Here is an 18,700-nt window from a genome sequence, read left to right as displayed (position 1 = left end):
TAAAAGGTCACACTTACCTCACCAAATAAGCTACAAGTTCACTTATACTTCTCTTTCTCCAGAATGTTAAAGCTACATTCAATCTCAAATTCCTGCTGAACAAAACCTGTGCCATTGTTTCATGGTCCTGAGAAACCTGAAAGGCAGTAATCTACTTTGTTAAAAAACACACTGAAACATGACATGAAACCATTTTTTTCCAATTAAATTATTCTGATAGACATGTTTTAAAATTATGCAGAGGTGACTCCTTTTACTGACCCCAAAAAAGGAATGTTGCAGCTGAACATAGTAAACAAATGATCTGAATAAATTTTAGGACATGTTTATTTATTTATTTTAAAAAATATTTTATTTATTTATTTGACGGAGAGAAATAGCAAGAGCAGGAACACAAACAGGGTAGTGGGAGAGGGAAAACAGGCTTCCCGATGGGCAGGGAGCCTCATGTAGGGTTCAGTCCCACAACTCTGGGATCATGACCTGAGCTGAAGGCAGACGTTTAAAGACTGAGCCACCCAGGCACCCAGGACTTGTTTACTTTGTTTGTTTGTTTAAAGATTATTTATTTATCTGACAGGGAGAGAGAGACAACAAGAGCAGGAACACAAGCAGGGGGAGTGGGAGAGGGAGAAGCAGGCTTCCCGCTGAGCAGAGAGCCCAATGTGGGACTCTATCCCAAGACCTCGGGATCATGACCTGCGCAGAAGGCAGATGCTTAACCAACGAGCCACCCAGGTCCTTGTTTATTTTTTTATCAGTACTTTTTATTTGTTACCATTTTCTTTTAAAATCTCAATAATTTGTAAAATAAATTATTTGTAACTCACCTACAAACCTAGGATTTAATTTATTTTCTGGATTAAAGGCAAAGGTAAATATATACTGAATAACATGGGAAGGGAACCACAAAAATTCAGTTCTTTGACCAGTATTTAAATTCATTCAGTCATTTTTTAATATAATAAGGTAATATGTTCCTATTCTAAAAAGCTCAAATAGCACAGAACTGTATCAAAGAAAAAGTGAATAATCTCTATCTGCCCAGATAAAATCTAGTAATACTTCTCAGAAGTAATAAAAGTTAACAGACTGGTATGCATCCTTCCAAATTACTCCTAGACAGATAAATTATAGATACAAAATTAAAATATTATAATAGCTGTGTTTTTTAAAACCTTATTTTTCACTTATATATTATAAAGACTTTAATGTCAAAGCATAGATCAACCTCATAATTAAAAAAATAATTATATAGTCTCCAGTTGTTATATACTAAAATTTATTTATATTATTGTGTTTTTTCCCTACTAAAACTATGCATCAGTGAACATCATTATGTATGTAAATATGTACACTTATACATACATTTTGGTAAGATTAATTTTAGCACCAGAACAACTAGATCCATTTTTAAAAATAAGAGACTAAGGTATAATTCACATACCATAAAACTTAACCACTTAAAATGTATAATTTGGTAGTTTTTAGTGTATCTGTGGATTGTACAACCATCACCACAATCAATTTTAAAATCAACATTTTCATCACCCTTAAGAGAAACCCTGAACTCCATTCTCCCTTCTTTCCAGCCCCTGGCAACCATTAATCTACTTTTTGTCTCTATGAATTTACCTAGTCTGGACAGTTCATATAAACTGAATTATCCAATATGTGGCTTTTTTGATGTGGCTTCTTTCATACAGCATAATGTTTTCAAGGTTTATACATAGTGTAGCATATACTGGTATTGTACTCCTTTATAATGCCCAAATAATATTCCACTGTATGAATATATGACATTTTATTTATCCATATATCAGATGAAGGACATTTGGAATGTTTCCACTTTGGGCTATTATGAATGTTATGAACATCTGTTTATAAGTGTTTGTGTGGACATATGTTTTCACTTCTCTTGGGTATATATATACATAGGCATAGAACTGTTGGGTCAAAAGGTTATGAGTATTTGAATTTTGACAAGATAATGTTACCATTTTTAGATTTAGGTTTTTAGAGCAGAAACTGAGTCAGTAAAAAAGGTATGAAATAACAAAAGATAAGGAGCTCCTGGGTGGCACAGTTGGTTAAGCAACCAACTCTTGGTTTTGGCTCAAGTTACGATATCGGGATTGTGAGATCAAGCCCTGTGTTGGGCTACACAGCACAGAGTCTGCTTAAGACTCTCTCTCCCTCTGTTCTTCCCACTGCACGCACATGAGCCCTCTCTCTCAAAATACACAAATCTTAAAAAAAAAAAAAATCAATAAACTTATTAATTGCCTTGTTAGGGAAGGTTTGTGCAAGTGCAAAGTAAAATGAGAGCAAGTAAAAAGGGGACCCTGAAAAAAATGACTCACCATGGCACTAATTCAAATGTACAGCTGAGGCTTTTTTTGTTTGTTTTAAAGGTATTTGCACTCAGAATGTTTATTCCCTCAATTCAACTGAAAAACCAACTTAGGTCCCAATCTAGGCCAGATTTCTGGGTTATATAATCGTATGTTCTTTTTCTTCGGGGTATGTAGTTTCTTTGATTATTTGATTAGTGTTGGGCCTTGTCACTTCTCTAACTACATTAAAGTAGGAGCACTGCCTGTTTTACATCTACCAATGTAATTCCTCAGAGCATGCAGAATGCATTACAGAGTTGGGAGCCCTCAAAATGTATTTGTGAATGAATAAGCATGACAGTGATTCTCTTTAACACTAAGTCTGGTTACCATCCTATTCTCTAGGGTCCATGTTAATTCACTATTAAATCAAATAGTCCCTGGTTCCTTTTTTTTTTTTTTAATTTTATTTATTTACTTTAGAGAGAGAGAGCAAGCATACACATACACAAAGGGAAGGGGGGAAGGGAAGAAGGGGGAAGGAGAGGAAACGGGAAGAGAATCCCAAGCGGACTCCACCCTGAGCCTGCAGCCCTACCCACGACTCAATCTTATGACCCTGAGATCGCGACCTGAGTGGAAACAAAAAGCCAGACACTTAAGTGACTGAGCCACCCAGTGCCCCCCTACTTCCCTTCTTCTCACAGATTCTATATGCATTTCCTTCACTTCCCCTGGAATTACTTCCTATTACTCCAGGATATTATTTTTACAAGTAAGAACATATTCACTGGCAAATACAACTTTTTTTTTTGCATCATTTTATTATGGTTTTACTTAATAACATTTAAATTTCCATCTTTCTTTCATCTTACTCATAATCATTATCCTAAACGTGATGCTCACTTTCATTCACCTATGCACTATGAACATTTTAATTAAAACCAATTTGCAGTGGGGAGGGGGGTGTGCCTGGGTGGCTCAGTTGTTAAGCATTTGCCTTCAGCTCAGGTCATGATCCCAGGGTCCTGAGATCAAGTGCCACAAGAGGCTCCCTGCTTGGCAGGAAGCCTGCTTCTCCTTCTCCCACTCCCCCTGCTTGAGTTCCCTCTTTCACTGTGTCTCTTTCTGAAAAATAAATAAATAAAATCTTTTAAAAAGTGTATTTTTTTCCCCTGGGGTGCCTGGGCGGCTCAAGTTGATTAAGCTTTAGACTCTTGTTTTCTGCTCAGGTCATGATCTCAGTTCATGACATGGAGCCCTGTGTGGGGCTCGGCACTCAGCCAGGAATCCACCTGAGATTCTCTCTCTTCCTCTCCCTTCGTCCCTCCCTCATTTGTACATGTGCACTCTCTTAATAAATAAATCTTTAAAAAAATATTTTTCTGCTTGTATGCCATAGAAAATGTTTTTCAAGCTGTCATGCCAGATAGAAACAATACTAGGTTCAGCAAATCATAGTAAAAGAAATTAACATTATGTATCCATCAAAAAATTGTAGAAGGATTATTTAATTACATGGAAAAAATCCAAATTTATTAAACATAAAAATCAAGTAATCAAGTAACATGTACAATATGAAGAGAAAAGATATGTCAAAGTTTTAATACTGTTATTTCCAAATGCTGAGATTATGAATAATTTTTTCCTTTGGGTTCATTTTCTACAACATATATAATAAATCTGTAATAATAATTATTATAAACTCATGTTTCTAAACTATTCCTTCAAATGATCATTTTTTAAAAAAATTTTGAGGTTTTATATCATAAACTCCAACTGAAAGTATGTAATACGATTTCTAATAAATTTACAGAATTATACAACCATCATTACAATCCAGTTTTAGAGTATTTCTTTCAAACCTGCCCACCCCCCAAATTCCCTTGAGCCTGTTCGAACAACTAATTTCACCTGAGCTAGAAGAGCAGCAAACCTTAGCAGGTTTGCCTGAACAAAGTTTCCAATGGCAATTCCAAGAGCCAAGAAAATCGTTTGTTCCTGGATAACTGGCTTTGGTGGTCTACTTTTTAGTGCAGATTTCTTATTTTCCTTTCCTTTAAATTTCTGCTGGCCAACTTGCCATTCTGAATATTTATAGCAGCTTGTCAACCATTTCATTCCATCTCAGATATCACTAACTCAGTGAAATGGAGTAACTACTGATTCAAATTTGGTTAATCTAGAAAACTGTCTCAGGGAATTAGAATCACTTACTCTGAATTCAACAGGAAATGAATGACTCTGCTAGCAGAATATGACAAAAAAGCGAGTAGTATAACAGGATTAAAATTAAGTTCATTTAAATTACTTACCTCAGAAAAAAACCCACTATATTTTGATGATGGGCTTTCTGTCTGTGAAGAACCAGAATCACTGGAGTTAATCAAATATGTTCGACTATCATGGCGTAATTTTTCAGGCAGGTGACCTGCACAAGCCAGTTCATTTTCTTTATTTGCCATGTCACAGCCCCCACTTCTAGGGGACTGTTTTTTTCTGTAACAAGGATTTGGAAAAGGATGATGCACTTTCTTTCTGCGATAGATCACCTTACGTAGTTTATCTGGGCTTTTCACAGCTTGTCCAACTGTTCTGTAAGAAGAATTGATTTGCTTAAATGAAAAAGAACTACATGAAAACCTTTACAACTTTTTAAGCAGAAAGATTTAATAGGCCACATTTTGTGATCACAATCCATTAAAATTAGAAGTAAATTAAATTTTAAAAATGTTAACTCTTAGATCATAGAGGAAAATAAAAAGGAAAAAATTACAAATCATCTGGATACTTTGTACTAAACTAAACCAAGAAGCATAATAACTAGGTTTTTTAAAAAATGAAATATATTTGAATTGTGCAAATATGAGTATACATATATGTTTTAGAGATTTTTTTGTTTTTTCATTTGAAAGAGAAAAAGAGAGGGAGCAAGAGCATGAGTAGAGGGAAGGCTTGAGGGAGAGGAAGAAGCAGATTCACCACTAAGTTTTTTAAAAAATGAAATATATTTGAATTGTGCAAATATGAGTATACATATATGTTTTAGAGATTTTTTTGTTTTTTCATTTGAAAGAGAAAAAGAGAGGGAGCAAGAGCATGAGTAGAGGGAAGGCTTGAGGGAGAGGAAGAAGCAGATTCACCACTAAGCCTGCTGCAGGCTTGATCCCAGGACCCCAGGATCATGCCTGAGCCCAAGGCAAATGCTTGACTGAGCCACCCAGGTGTCCCAAGAATACTTATTTTGATTAAACTTAAGTATATTTAATTTGTTTACAGAAGATAAAACACAACAGAGCAAACCTCACAGTTTCATATGGTGATTCTCAAATGTTTTGGCCTCAGGATACCTTGTAACTCTTAAAAATTGAGGTTTCAAAAGAATATTTTTATGTGGGCAATATCTACTGATATTTACTGTATCACTCAAGAAACTTACTGATTCTTTTAAGAAATAATAACCTTATTACATAATAACATAGAATATTTTGCCAAAAAAACCCTGTTTTCCAAAATAAAATATAGTAAGAAGAATGGCACCGTTTTTTACATTTGTACAAAATCTCTAATATTTAATTAAGACAGCTTGATTCTCATATCTGCTTCTGCATTCAATCCACTAACAAATATCATGTAGCCCCTGGAAAACTCTATTTGTAAGAGTGCAAATGAGGAAAGTGAATTAATGTTATTGTTATGAATATTGTCTTGACCTCCTAACTACCTGAAAGGGAACCCCACTGTCTCCGATCCATTTTAAGAACAAGTAGTTTAGTAGAAAGTGCTTTTAGAGTTTAAAAGATCTGGGATTGAATGCCATTTTTACCACTATCTAGCTGTATGACCCTGAACAAATCACAAATCTTTAGTTTTTCTCATCAACTATTAGGGACAATGATACCTTTCTACTAGGATTGTTGTAAGGATTAGAGAAATACTGATGTGTTTTCCACTGTGACTGGCACAATGGAATTATTTGACAATAAGTTACTTATAATAAAAGAGAAGACTTATTTTTTCCCACTCTTTTTCATTCTTACCTAACTTTCAATACTTCTGCTTCCCACAAACTTTAAAGAAGCCTTACCTAGAGAGGGTTGGGAGAAGGGGGGTGGGGTTATGGACATTGGGGAGGGTATGTGCTTTGGTGAGTGCTGTGAAGTGTGTAAACCTGGCGATTCACAGACCTGTACCCCTGGGGATAAAAATATATGTTTATAAAAAATTAAAAATTAAAAAAAAAAGAAGTCTTACCTATTTATGTAAGCAGCCAACTGTTTTGGAGATTTCTTAACCTGAAAAATAAAACTAGATAGTTAACAGCATATTTAGGTTCTTCTGTGAAGCTATGTAAATTCTGTGACTGATATCAACAAATCTGAAATTCCATAGTTAAATTTTTCAGATTAAAGCAGCAGTTTCAGTCTGTAAACACCACTGTGCATAGGTATATTTGACAAACCAACATAACCATCTTCCTATTTTCCATGCCACTAGTCATATATTTTACTTACATGGTACTTAATAAGTGTTTTGACTTTTAATATCGTTTAAAAGAAATATCAGCATGAATGAGCCTTGCAAAGGTGAACAAAAGCACCTCTGAGAGTCCTCTTCAGAATTAAACTACAATATTCAAATGGTATCATATTAAAACAGCATACTGTCCATAAAGTCTTTAGAGTTTTTGGAATATAAAGTTTTCAATATTTCATTAATTCTACTTAATTCTGGGAGATTAAGCAAATTATCATCTTCCTACTATTTAAATAATTCAACCAAAACTATCTACAGACTTAACAGTTTAAACTATCTATGATGTACTGAATGACCAATGTCTCCTCAAAATTCACACTGAAATCCTAATGCCCAAAATGAATGATATTAAGAGGGGATTAGGTCATGAGGATGATGCCCTCATAAATGAGCCCCCAGGGAGCTCTTTGCCCCTTCTACCATGTGAGGACACAGCATACAAGACAGCCAACTATAAGCCAGGAAAGAGGCTCTAACCAGATAACCAAACTGGTTAGAGCTTTTATCTTGTACTTCTGCCCAGCCTCCAGAACTGTGAGAAACAAATTTCTTTTGTTTGTAAGTCACCCAGTCTATCGTATTCTGCTGTAGCATGAAAAGATTAAGATACTGTCTTATCCATTACCTAGAAGCCATGCACTTACCTCCTTCATGTTCTTATTAGTAAAATTAGAGATCCTTTTTCTAGGAAGATCAGTGGAATGATCCTCAATATTATTACAAAAGCCTCGTTTTTTAACATTGTGGGCTTCAGATGCCATAATCTCTTAAATACCTAAACAGCAAAACAAAAATAAGAAATGGAAAGTACAAAATGCAAAAGAGCCTGATCATTAACAGACAAAAATACAACACTATGTAAAAGAGGTTTATGAGTAAAGCAGAGAACATAGTTTTAATTTATACATGTTTTAAAACCTTAAACAGAGGAAACACAAGGCCGGGCATTGCAGAAAATTAGGCTCCTGTTCGCATTCCTTATTTGCAATCAGTTAAAAATAATATGAGGTATTTTTTGCCAATGCAACATGTCAATCTCCCCATTATCTATGTCACTGGCCATATATTAAATTTAAATTTAGAGGTTATGAAGTCAGGTATAAATAGTATATATCAATGACACCCAAATGTATAGAAGCCTAGTTTTAGAATCAAATCACTGATTCAAATACAACTATAGCAGGGTGCCTGGGTGGCTCAGTGGGTTAAAGCCTCTGCCTTCAGCTCCAGTCAGGCTATCTGCTTGGCAGGGAGCCTGTTTCCCCCTCTCTCTCTGCCTGCCTCTCTGCCTACTTGTGATCTCTGTCTGTAAAATAAATAAATAAAATCTTAAAAAAATACAACTATAAGCAGCAGGTGAACAAAAATCAAACTAAATATATCTGACTAGTTTTATGCCTGATCCTTAAATTTTTCTTTCATTCTTGCAGTAAGGTCTCCAAAGCTTTCCTCTACCTTTGAAAAAACAATTCACCATTTCCCATTCGTTCAATTATCTCAAAGAAGGGAAAATAGATACTATTACTTCCTTTATATAACAATAAATTAGTGATTCCCCCACTTGGATTCAAGTTTCACACAGGAAATTTATTTCAGGACATGACCTGAACACAAGTTCCTCCCTCATTCCTTTTTAAAATGTTTACTGAGCATTCACTATATGCCAAGCCCCAGAATAATGAAGATGACAGACCAGAGATGCTCTTCCAAAGAATCGCTTGGGAAGCTTTTAGAAAATATATCCTCTGGCCCCTAACTTATACCTCAGCAGGGCTCTGGAGTGAAGCCCAAAGCAATTATATTTTTAAAAAGCTCCACAGCATTTCTGATGTACACTCTTAGAAGAAAATCTGCCTTAGAGAATTTTCCAAAAATACGCCCAAACATGAAAATTTGCAAATAATTTCAGGGTATTCTGAGATTTCCTGCCATTAATCCATGGGCATCCCTTCCAGCTGCACCCCCAGATTAAAAAACCTTTAGGATGAGACTTTTTAAGAAATAAATAATTGCAGTAATACAATAAACACTCCAATAGAGGGGCAGTCATGTGAATCAGCAAAGCTTCACTGAGCAGAGACTTAAAGGACAAATAGCACATTGACAAAATAGCATGTGCAGAACTGAAAGGCATGAAGCAACATGGCTTGTTTGGCAATCTCTTAAGAAGATGCATGTGACTGGAGCTTAGGCTGGAGATGGACTGTAGCAGAATAAAAAGTGAAGCTGGAAAGACAGAAGCTGGGATCATAAAAGATCTTTTGCACAAGGTAAGTTTTTCTTTCTTAAAGAAAGGGGGACTTTTAATTAAAGATAATGGTCTAAACTTAAGCAGTTACTTCTACGCTTCCCTGAAACCTCATCACCATGACAGTAAAGGGTTTTTAAAGGCATAAAACCTATAAGGACAAAGAAGAAAAGATGAGTTGATGGCAGTAACGTTTTGGAAACTGCAAAGTAAAAGTGATAAATGATATTAGATCTGAGAAAAAGCCAAGTCCTAAATCAGCAATGAGGAAAGGTAAAAGCAGACTCCCCAAAGGTTCAGGACTTGGCAATATTGAAGACCTCAAGAAGTGGGGGGAAAATGTGGGCTTAAGAAGAAGGAGAATGGGGACGCCTGGGTGGCTCAGTTGGTTAAGCAGCTGCCTTCGGCTCAGGTCATGATCCCAGTGTCCTGGGATCAAGTCCCACATCAGGCTCCTTGCTCGGCAGGGAGCCTGCTTCTCCCTCTGTCTCTGCCTGCCGTTCTACCTGCCTGTGCTCGCTCTCTCTCCCTCTCCCTCTCTGACAAATAAATAAGATCTTTAAAAAAAAAGAAGAAGAAGAAGAAGGAGAATGACTGAATATCCATTTAAGACAAAATTAGCTCCAATTTCACTTTCCCCATTCCAATAAATGTTGTATGGAAAATTTAAAACAAGAGTCCTTGAGATAGAGTCCTTGAGATAGGAAACACCAGGCACAAATGAAGAAGAATATTGTCTAAAAGGGCATCAAGTGAAAGTTTACATACTACATGTTGAGATCTAAGCTTCTTTCTACCATTTGTCTCATGAAAGCTTGCAGCTAGCCTTATACACTCCAGGAAGAGAACAGAAGATCCTTTGGGAATTCTGATCAGTCCCAGAAGAAAATACACATACATACACACACATCTAAAAATACTGACATCAGTGATGGTTCAAGTCTCCCAAAGAACTGTTTTCCACCTTGATTATGGTGGTAGTTACCTGTCAAAACTAATGTAACTATGCACCAAAAAGAGTGAATTTTTATCATATGTAAATTATATCTCAATAAACCTGACTTTGAGAAATCCTTGAGAGATAAGAGCAAATTGTATATGTGAAACACAAATGAGACAAAAAACAAAGATTTAGAAATTAAAAAACAGGATATAATAAGATAGCAAAAAAAAAAATCAATAGAAAGCTGGTAGAGAAACTTGAGGATATCTCCTGAAATATAAGGGGGGGGGGTAAGATTGGCTTAGAGGAACCAATATCCAAATAAATGGAATTTCAGTACAGGGAAAATAAGGAAAAAATCAAAATAAATAACTGAAAACTGTACAGGACTGAAGGACATGAATTTCCACATTGAAAGAGCACAATGAGGGGGCACCTCAGTGGCTCAGTCTGTCAAGCACCTGCATTTGGCTCAGGTCATGATCCCAGAGTTCTGGGATCAAGTCCTACATCAGGCTCCTTGCTCATGGGAACCTGCTTCTCCCTCTCCTCCCCACTCATTTTCTCTCTCTCTCACAAATAAATAAACAAAACCTTAAAAAAAATAAAATTGAGAAGAGTACAATTAGGGTCAGCATTGTAGATGAAAATAGACCTACAACACACATAACTCAAATTTCAGAGCACCAAAGAATCTGAAAACATATGAAACAAACAATATCCCTTCCCAATGACTGATGGAACAGAGAAATTCAACAAGGCTATAAGACAATACCATCAATCAATAGGATAAAATCAACATTAATAGAAAACTCCGACCAACAACAGCAGAACATGGATATACCATGATAGTGATGAAAGTTAAAACAACAATGGCATACTATTCACAACCACTAGAATGGCTATAATAAAAATGACATACAGTAACAAATGCTGAGAAGGATGTGGAGAATCTGGAATCCTCACACATTACCATATAAATATAAAATGACATAATGACTCTGGAAAACATTTGGCAGTTTCTTGAAATGTTAAATACTGATTTAACTGACTCAGCAATTCCATCCCTACATATTTATTCATAAGAAATGAAAGTTTATGTTACACAAAGACTGGTATGCAAATGTTGATAAAATAAATTATTCAGAATAGTCAAAAAGTAGAAACAACCCAAATGTGTATCAGTTGGTGAATGGAAAAACAAAAGGTGATATGTCTGGTGGGAATACTACTCAACAACAAAAATTGAACAAAATATTAATACATGTAACAATATGTACAAACATCATACCAAGTGAAAGAAGCCAAACACAAAAGACAAGAGATTACGTTATTTCATTTATATGAAATGTCCATAAAAGTAAACAGCATAGAGGGGCGCCTGGGTGGCTTAGTCAGTTAAGCATGACTTCAGCGTGGGTCATGATCTCGGGGTCCTGGGATGGAGCCCCAAGTCAGGCTCTCCACTCAGGGAGTCTGCTTGTCTCTCTCCCTCTGCCCCTCCCCCTGCTTGTGTTCTCTCTCTCAAGTAAATAAATAAAATCTTTTAAAAAAAGTAAAGAGCATAGAGAGAGAAAGTAGATTAATAGTTGACTATGGCTGAGGTGGGAGTGAGAATAATTGCAAATGGATACAAGGCTTCTCTGGGGGTGATGTGGTGATGGAATGTTCTAAAATTAGATTATGGTTGATGACTGTACAATTCTGTGTATTTTTAAAATCAGTAAACTGTACATTTAGAACAGGTGAATTTTATGGTATGTACATTACAATTCAATAAGGCTTTTAAAAAGTAAATTATCAAAATATAATTGGTAAAGTGTCATTACAAAGGATTTTACACTACAAATTCCATTTTGCTTTATATCTTATACATTTGGTAGCATTTTTCTTGGGCAATAAGATTATCCCCTCCAGAGCATCTGACAGTGCTACTAAAATAGTTTAAAGTAACTGCTGGGGCTCCAAGGTGTTTCCACAGTGCTGCCTGAAAAGATACAAAAAGACTGAGTATTTGAAGACAATGACTAGAAAGGATAGAAATTAGAAAGGATAATCTTTTAATGCAAAAATTAAAAAGAAAAGCCTAAAGAGAATAAAAAACAAGGGCTGAACTGTTCTGAACATTGACTATAACACGTATTTTCTTAAATAAAGATAAGACCAAAAAAAAAAAAAAAAAAGATAAGACAGTGATTGCTATGGATATTTTCTTGAGAAGGCAGGAAAAAACTGGCACGTAGAAGGAGTTGGAGGGTTGAATTCCCCTTATATATAGCTATCTCTTATCAGAAAGATGAAAAGGGATCTATTCATATAATCTACAATGGCTGCCAAATGAAAAGATTAAACAGCTCTAAATGTTCACATACTCCCTATCTACTCACAATGATGAGAAAAACTCATCATACAGGTATGAAACATGTCCAGACTTCTTTCTCTAATAACTTGCTACAGTTTAAGATCAAATTAATTTAAGCTTTCTTTTTATACTATACTAAAGCACATCAATTATTTACATTGCATTTAACTTTGCAATTTCACTAGGCAATTTCATTCTTCTTCTTACAAAGCAAAGCATGGTTGGGTGCCTGGGTGGCTAGTGGGTAAAAGCCTCTGCCTTCAGCTCAGCTCATGATCCCAGGGTCCTGGATGAGTCCCACATTGGGCTCTCTGCTCAGCAGGGAGCCTGCTTGCCTTCCTCTCTCTCTGTCTCTCTGCCTGCCTCTCTGCCTACTTGTGATCTCTGTCTGTCAAATAAATAAATAAAATGTTTAAAAAAAAAGAGCAAAGCATGCTTGTGTACAAAGAATTATAATAATTAATATTCCTGGTATCAAGTATTCTTCAATTACTATCACAGACTTTCACAAAGGGCTTGAATGATATTCCCCAAGAGTCTTGAGGTTGAAAACTAAACATAAACATTATTATATAATAATAAAATACATAAAAATAAGAACTAAAGAGGTTTTAGAATTTAAAGCTTTAGGCTCTTTTTTTTTTTAAGCCCAGGAGATGTAGTAACTTGCCCAAAGACACTAGGCTTAGTAGTGGCAGAGTGTAGGGCACAGAATCCATGCTATTCTACCACAACTTTGTTTTCATTAATCAAATGCAACTCATGCCTAGCCACAATACAGTCAACCTTCAACCCAGAATAGTTAAATTAAGATGAGAGTACTAATTCTTCTTAGATGACAGGAGAGAGACAAATGAACATAAATTATAAAGGAGTCCTACCTCCTATCCTTCCCTTATCCTGTAAGGGTAACCTTTTCTTCTCTCTTCTAAGTCCCACTAATGGATTTTTAAGGCTTAAAGACAAATCACAGGTTTCCCCCATAATGCAGCTGTGACACAAAAAAAATGAATGGAAAGGATGAACATGGCCTTTTTTCTTCAAGAATTTCAATGAGGGGGAGAGGAACAGAAGGTAAAGATGAGATTTTTCTGGTAGAATCTTTAGAGCCTGTGGATATGGATTCCCTCCCTCTATATTCAGCTACCAGACACAGAACTGCTTCAGTATCTGCAGCACTTATTTAAACGTTTAACAGTGAAATTTGGATCAGGTTAAAAAACAAGGTGATAAAAAAGGGAACTGAGGGGGTGCCTGGGTAGCTTAGTGGGTTAAAGCCTCTGCATTTGGCTCAGGTCATGATCTCAGGGTCCTGGGGTCGAGCCCCACATCGGGCTCTCTGCTCGGCAGGGAGACTGTTTCCTCCCCCTCTCTCTGTCTGCCTCTCTGCCTATTTGTGATCTCTGTCAAATAAATAAATAAATAAATAAATAAAATCTTAAAAAAAAAAAAAGAGCTGTATCAAAACATCAACATAAGTTATTTATTGCTAGTGAAATTACAGGTAATTTTTCCCTTCATTTATAGGTTTCTCTATTTTCTACAATGAACATGAATTATTTTCATAATCTGAATAAATACTTTAACTTTTTTTAAAAAATACTTTAACTTAATGAGGCCACTGTCTTATAAAATAGTTTAATTATATAACTCCCTTATAGTAAAAAAGTGAAAAAGGTGTAAATGCCAACACATAAAGGTAACATTTCATAGGAAGGCTCTATTTTACCTTTTCCAAAATTAGGACAGCTCTATCTAATTTTCTCAGTTGTTGCCTTCTCACCTCTTTTAGAACTTAGCTCCCCGCCCCACCCCACTTCTATATCTTCAATTTCTCCCTTTGAACTGATTCCTCCCCTTCTGCTTTCAAACATGCTCAGGTTTCCTCTATCAACTCCTATACTCTTTCTCTACTTTTTTTTCCTGCCAAACTTCTACAATGAGTGCTTTTTAGTTTCCATTTTCTCTTTAACCCTTTACAACCTTGATTTTATTTTGTCCTCTCATCTGGAAAAAAAAAATCCATCTTCAAGGTCACTTGCTGCTGTAAGGGAACCTTTTATAACACCGATGATGCTCATATCAAGGTCAGCTAAGCCAACTCTAAAGACTTTGCTCATTCTTAATCACCATTTAGCTTTTTCACCATTTCACTGCACCCCAACACACACACACACACACACACACTTGCATGCGCACGCAGAGTATCTATTCATAGAACACAGCACTACGGTATCTTGAGTCTCCTTGCTCCCTTACTCCCTTTTGGTTCCTTTTCTTTCAACAACTCTTATCTCTACACCAAAATCAGAAAAACATGTTTTCAAGGCTTCAGCTATTTCTCTAGCCCCAGTCTCTCCTCCAACTTCTATTTGGCCTCCTGACCTGGCATTGGTAGTCCAAGTCAACACATCTAAAACAAACTTCTTCAATCTCTTCCAATGTCAAACCATCTAACTGCCCTTCCTAGCTACCACATTTTAAATTGCTGGTATCAAACTTCTCTCAACTAAAAACCTAGGAGTTGTTTGACTTCTCTCTTCCTTCCAACCAATCACTAAGTCTTCTTGAATCTTTCTTCAAAATATTTCATGGGGGGTGCCTGGGTGGCTCAGTGGGCTAAAGGCTCTGCCTTTAGCTCGGGTCATGATCTGAGGGTCCTGGGATCGAGCCCCACATCGGGTTCTCTGCTCAGTGGGGAGCCTGCTTCCTCCTCGCTCTCTCTGCCTGCCTCCTTGCCTACCTGTGATCTCCGTCTGTCAAATAAATAAATTTAAAAAAATATTTCCTGGATCCATTCTGACCTTTTTTTTTCCTTCACTGAATTATGCTAGGTCAACAGGATAAACCAGGTTTGTCCCAAGCAAACTGGGATGTATGGTCACCTCACCTTGGTTAAAAGATTTATTTTCCAAGACTGATTTTTCAATATTTTTTCTATAAAAATTACCAACTACTCACCAATAAAAAGGAAGGAGTTACTAATACACATGACAACATGAATGTCTCAATCTTCTTATGCTAAATGAGAAGTGAGATTCCTAATGCTATATACTATATAACTTCACTTTTATGACACTCTAGAAAAGGCAAAACTGTAGGGAAAGAAAAACAGCAGTGGTTGCCAGAGTCTTGAGGATGGAGGGACATGTTCTATTTCTTGATTGTGTTAGTGACTATACACATACAACTCTTCAGCAGGAGGCCTGCTTCTCCCTCTCCCATTCCCCCTGCTTGTATTCCCTCCCTCGCTGTGTCTCTGTCAAATAAATAAATAAAATCTTTAAGAAAAAAAAAAAAAAAAAACAAACCTCATGTCCGTGAAGACGACGCAATAACCTGACTTTAAAAAACTGGGGTGTAAAACACACATCATTCATGGCTTTTCATTAGGCTCCTTGGATACTCAACACTCATTTGACAAAGTAAAAAATACGGTTCCATTGGGCCCACATCCATTCTTCTCCAGGAATTGGCCCAGATTTCAGTGCCGGAGGTTCCAGAAACATTCCTCAAAGCATCTGAAATATATCTATCTGCTCTGAGTTGTGATTACCAAGGCCTGCCCTTCTGGTTCTATGTTCTACTCATCTACGTAGGCTGTCTGGCCCTGAAGACAGAAGATGCCCTCAGTGCCCTCTGTGTGCAATGATGGGGGGTGAGTGCTCTCACTTGGAAGCTAGTGGGAGTTAAAAGTTTAACCTGCAAAGGCTTCCAGGCTCCTCCTGCTTCTCCCAAGCTCTCTGGGAAAGCTTTTTGCTCACTATGTAGTAGGTATCAAACCTCACAACCTGGGTGAAAAATTAATGACTCATCCAACCTTAAAGTTTAGTGTAGCTAAAAGATTAGGTCAAATTGTCCCATGTTCAAATCCCCAGCTTTCCAGCTTAACTAGCTATGTGACCTTGGAAACAGCTGAGCCTCATTTCCTCAGCTGTAAAAGTGAAAATGTCTGTGTATTTACCCTGCCTTCTAAAGTAAAAGAAAACCTGCAGACAATAAAACACATTTTTTTGGTTTTGGTTTTGTCTTTTTAATAAAGGGAAAATGGAGGACAAAGGGAATGGAGGTAAATAAGTTAATTACCTAGCTGTCAAAACTGAACAGAATACTTTAACTGATTAAAGAGATTTCAAAGCAGTAGGCAAACTTCAGGGAGGGACAGCACTAACACTGGAAGTTCACAGAAGGATCAAGAGTGTCAAAGATTTCTTTTTAAGATTTTATTTGTCAGAGAGAAAGAGAAAGATGGAGAAAGAGAGTACAAACAGAGGGAGTGGCAAGCAGAGGAAGAAGCAGGCTCTCCACTAAACAAGGAGCCTGATGTGGGGCTCAATCCAAGGACCTTGGGATCACGACCTAGGCCGAAAGCAGGCCCCTTAATCGACTGAGACCCCCAAGCATCCCAGAAGATGGCAAAGATTTAAAAAGTGAACCACATTAAGACTTTCAAAAAAGAAACAGAGAAAAGGGTAAAGACTCATTGTAACCACTCTTAAACAGAAAAAGCATACTTTATAACAATAAGTCTCATTTGTTTTGCTATTAATACTTCCTGCCCTTCCTGATGTTTCATATTTTTTTGGGAAACAGAATGTTTCTTCTTTTATGAAACAGAAGTGTCCCTTTCAATTCCATCACAGCCTATCAGACCATGACTGAGTTAAAATCTTCCTCTCTCAATCATTTCTTGATTCCTATCTTCAATGATCTCTTCCTTCACCTTTTTATGGTACATAGTAAATTAACGTCACATAGTTTAGGACTCTAACAATTAACAAATAACTGAGGGCCTACATGAAGACATGACTGAGCACTGACTGATCCAGGTGTGTCTCCTCTTGCCAATTAGACTTCAAAACTACTCATGAGCAGGAGCTGTATCTCACACCTTCAGATACACAGTCTAAAAGGTAATTAAATAATTCTTAATTTAAATATATACAAAGACACAAAAATATATCCTTATAGAGTGTATTTCCTCTAGTAAGGAACTGAACATCATCACGAAGTACTAGCATTTTAAAGTTCATTTTTTAAATGATTAAAGAAAGCGCATGTATTTAACATTCATTTACTGAGCACCTACTATGTATCAAGAGATGAGTAAGAAGTTCATGTCTTATTTCTCAAGAAGCTCATGGCCTGGGGTGGAGGGAGAGTGACAAGAAAGTAATAAAGTCAATAAATATAAAACAGTAATTGCTACAGAAGACAAACAGTACAGGTTGTTAAAAAAGCAGCAGCAGTGAATCTAATTTGAGAGGCAATCAAGTATCTAGAAATACATCTTATGTCACACCAGATCTGAGTCCTGAAGACAAACAGAAATTGTAAAAATGAAATAAAGGAAAGCTCTCTATTTAAGCAACTACAGTAAAAACTCTTACGTACTCAAAAATCATAATCTACTAGAGCTTTCTTTATTTCCGTATTTTCAGTTTTTCTCCAGAAATGATTGTTCAATTGGAGTATGAATACAAAGCCAAAACAGATACGGAAGCTGACTGAGAACTGTATAATGGATCTATCAAGCCAATAACACCCAAACCACTCATCAACTTTAGCATCACAAACAAGGAGACAGTCAGACATTACATGTCTCCTGATGTGATACAATAGGAAATACACTTCACAACACTTAAATATTCTTGCCAAAAAAATCTAGCCTGAACATAGGCTTCAACTGCTTTTTACCAACTACCAATTTAAAGGAAATAGAAGTCAGAGAGGAACCTGTTAAACACTACCACGAAGATATAATTAGAAAAATCCAGAAAACAGAAATCTTTCGGACACAAAACTCAGTTTCCTCAACAAATATTTTGCAAGAAAAAAAATAAATAGAGAAGGAGGCTATGTATTAAAAGACATTGCATCAACTGAATACAATGTGTGGACATTGCTTAAGATCTTATTTTTTAAAAGCTGTTAAAATGTATAATAATTAGGGAAATTTGAATATTAAGTGGATATGTGATATTAAGGAATTACTTGTTTATAACCCTAAAGTATAACAAATAATAAACTGTACATATTTAATATTTAGTGTGTGTATACACACACACACACACACACACACACACACACATATCCATTAAACCACTACCACAATCAATATATGGAACCTATCCATCATCCTTTTTTAAGATTTTATTTATTTATCTGATAGAGAAGCACGGAGAGCAGCAAGCAGAGGGAGAGGGAGAAGCGGACTTCCCACTGAGCAGGGAGTCCAATACAGGGCTCGATCCCAGGACCATGGGATCATTACC

At 36.3% G+C, this 18,700-nt stretch overlaps 1 protein-coding gene across 3 annotated transcripts in view; it reads right to left on the bottom strand.

Annotated features, from left to right (window-relative positions):
* The window catches only part of KATNBL1 (katanin regulatory subunit B1 like 1), a 38,812-nt gene that overhangs the window by 7,709 nt on the left and 12,403 nt on the right, over window positions 1-18,700 (bottom strand). For all 3 annotated transcript variants that reach the window (XM_004751021.3, XM_004751020.3, XM_045067725.1), the window contains 4 exons: window positions 7,517-7,647; window positions 6,591-6,631; window positions 4,652-4,931; window positions 18-136 (listed from right to left, as the gene is read on the bottom strand). In XM_004751021.3, coding sequence (XP_004751078.1) covers window positions 18-136; window positions 4,652-4,931; window positions 6,591-6,631; window positions 7,517-7,633 — 557 coding nt within the window. In that variant the 5' untranslated portion in view covers window positions 7,634-7,647. The remainder of the gene's footprint in view (window positions 1-17; window positions 137-4,651; window positions 4,932-6,590; window positions 6,632-7,516; window positions 7,648-18,700) is intronic.

The sequence above is a fragment of the Mustela putorius genome, unplaced genomic scaffold (assembly GCF_011764305.1).
Source record: "Mustela putorius furo isolate JIRA1106 unplaced genomic scaffold, ASM1176430v1.1 tig00003898_pilon_pilon_pilon, whole genome shotgun sequence".
Classification (NCBI taxonomy): domain Eukaryota; kingdom Metazoa; phylum Chordata; class Mammalia; order Carnivora; family Mustelidae; genus Mustela; species Mustela putorius.
This window is presented reverse-complemented; position numbering and strand designations above follow the sequence as displayed.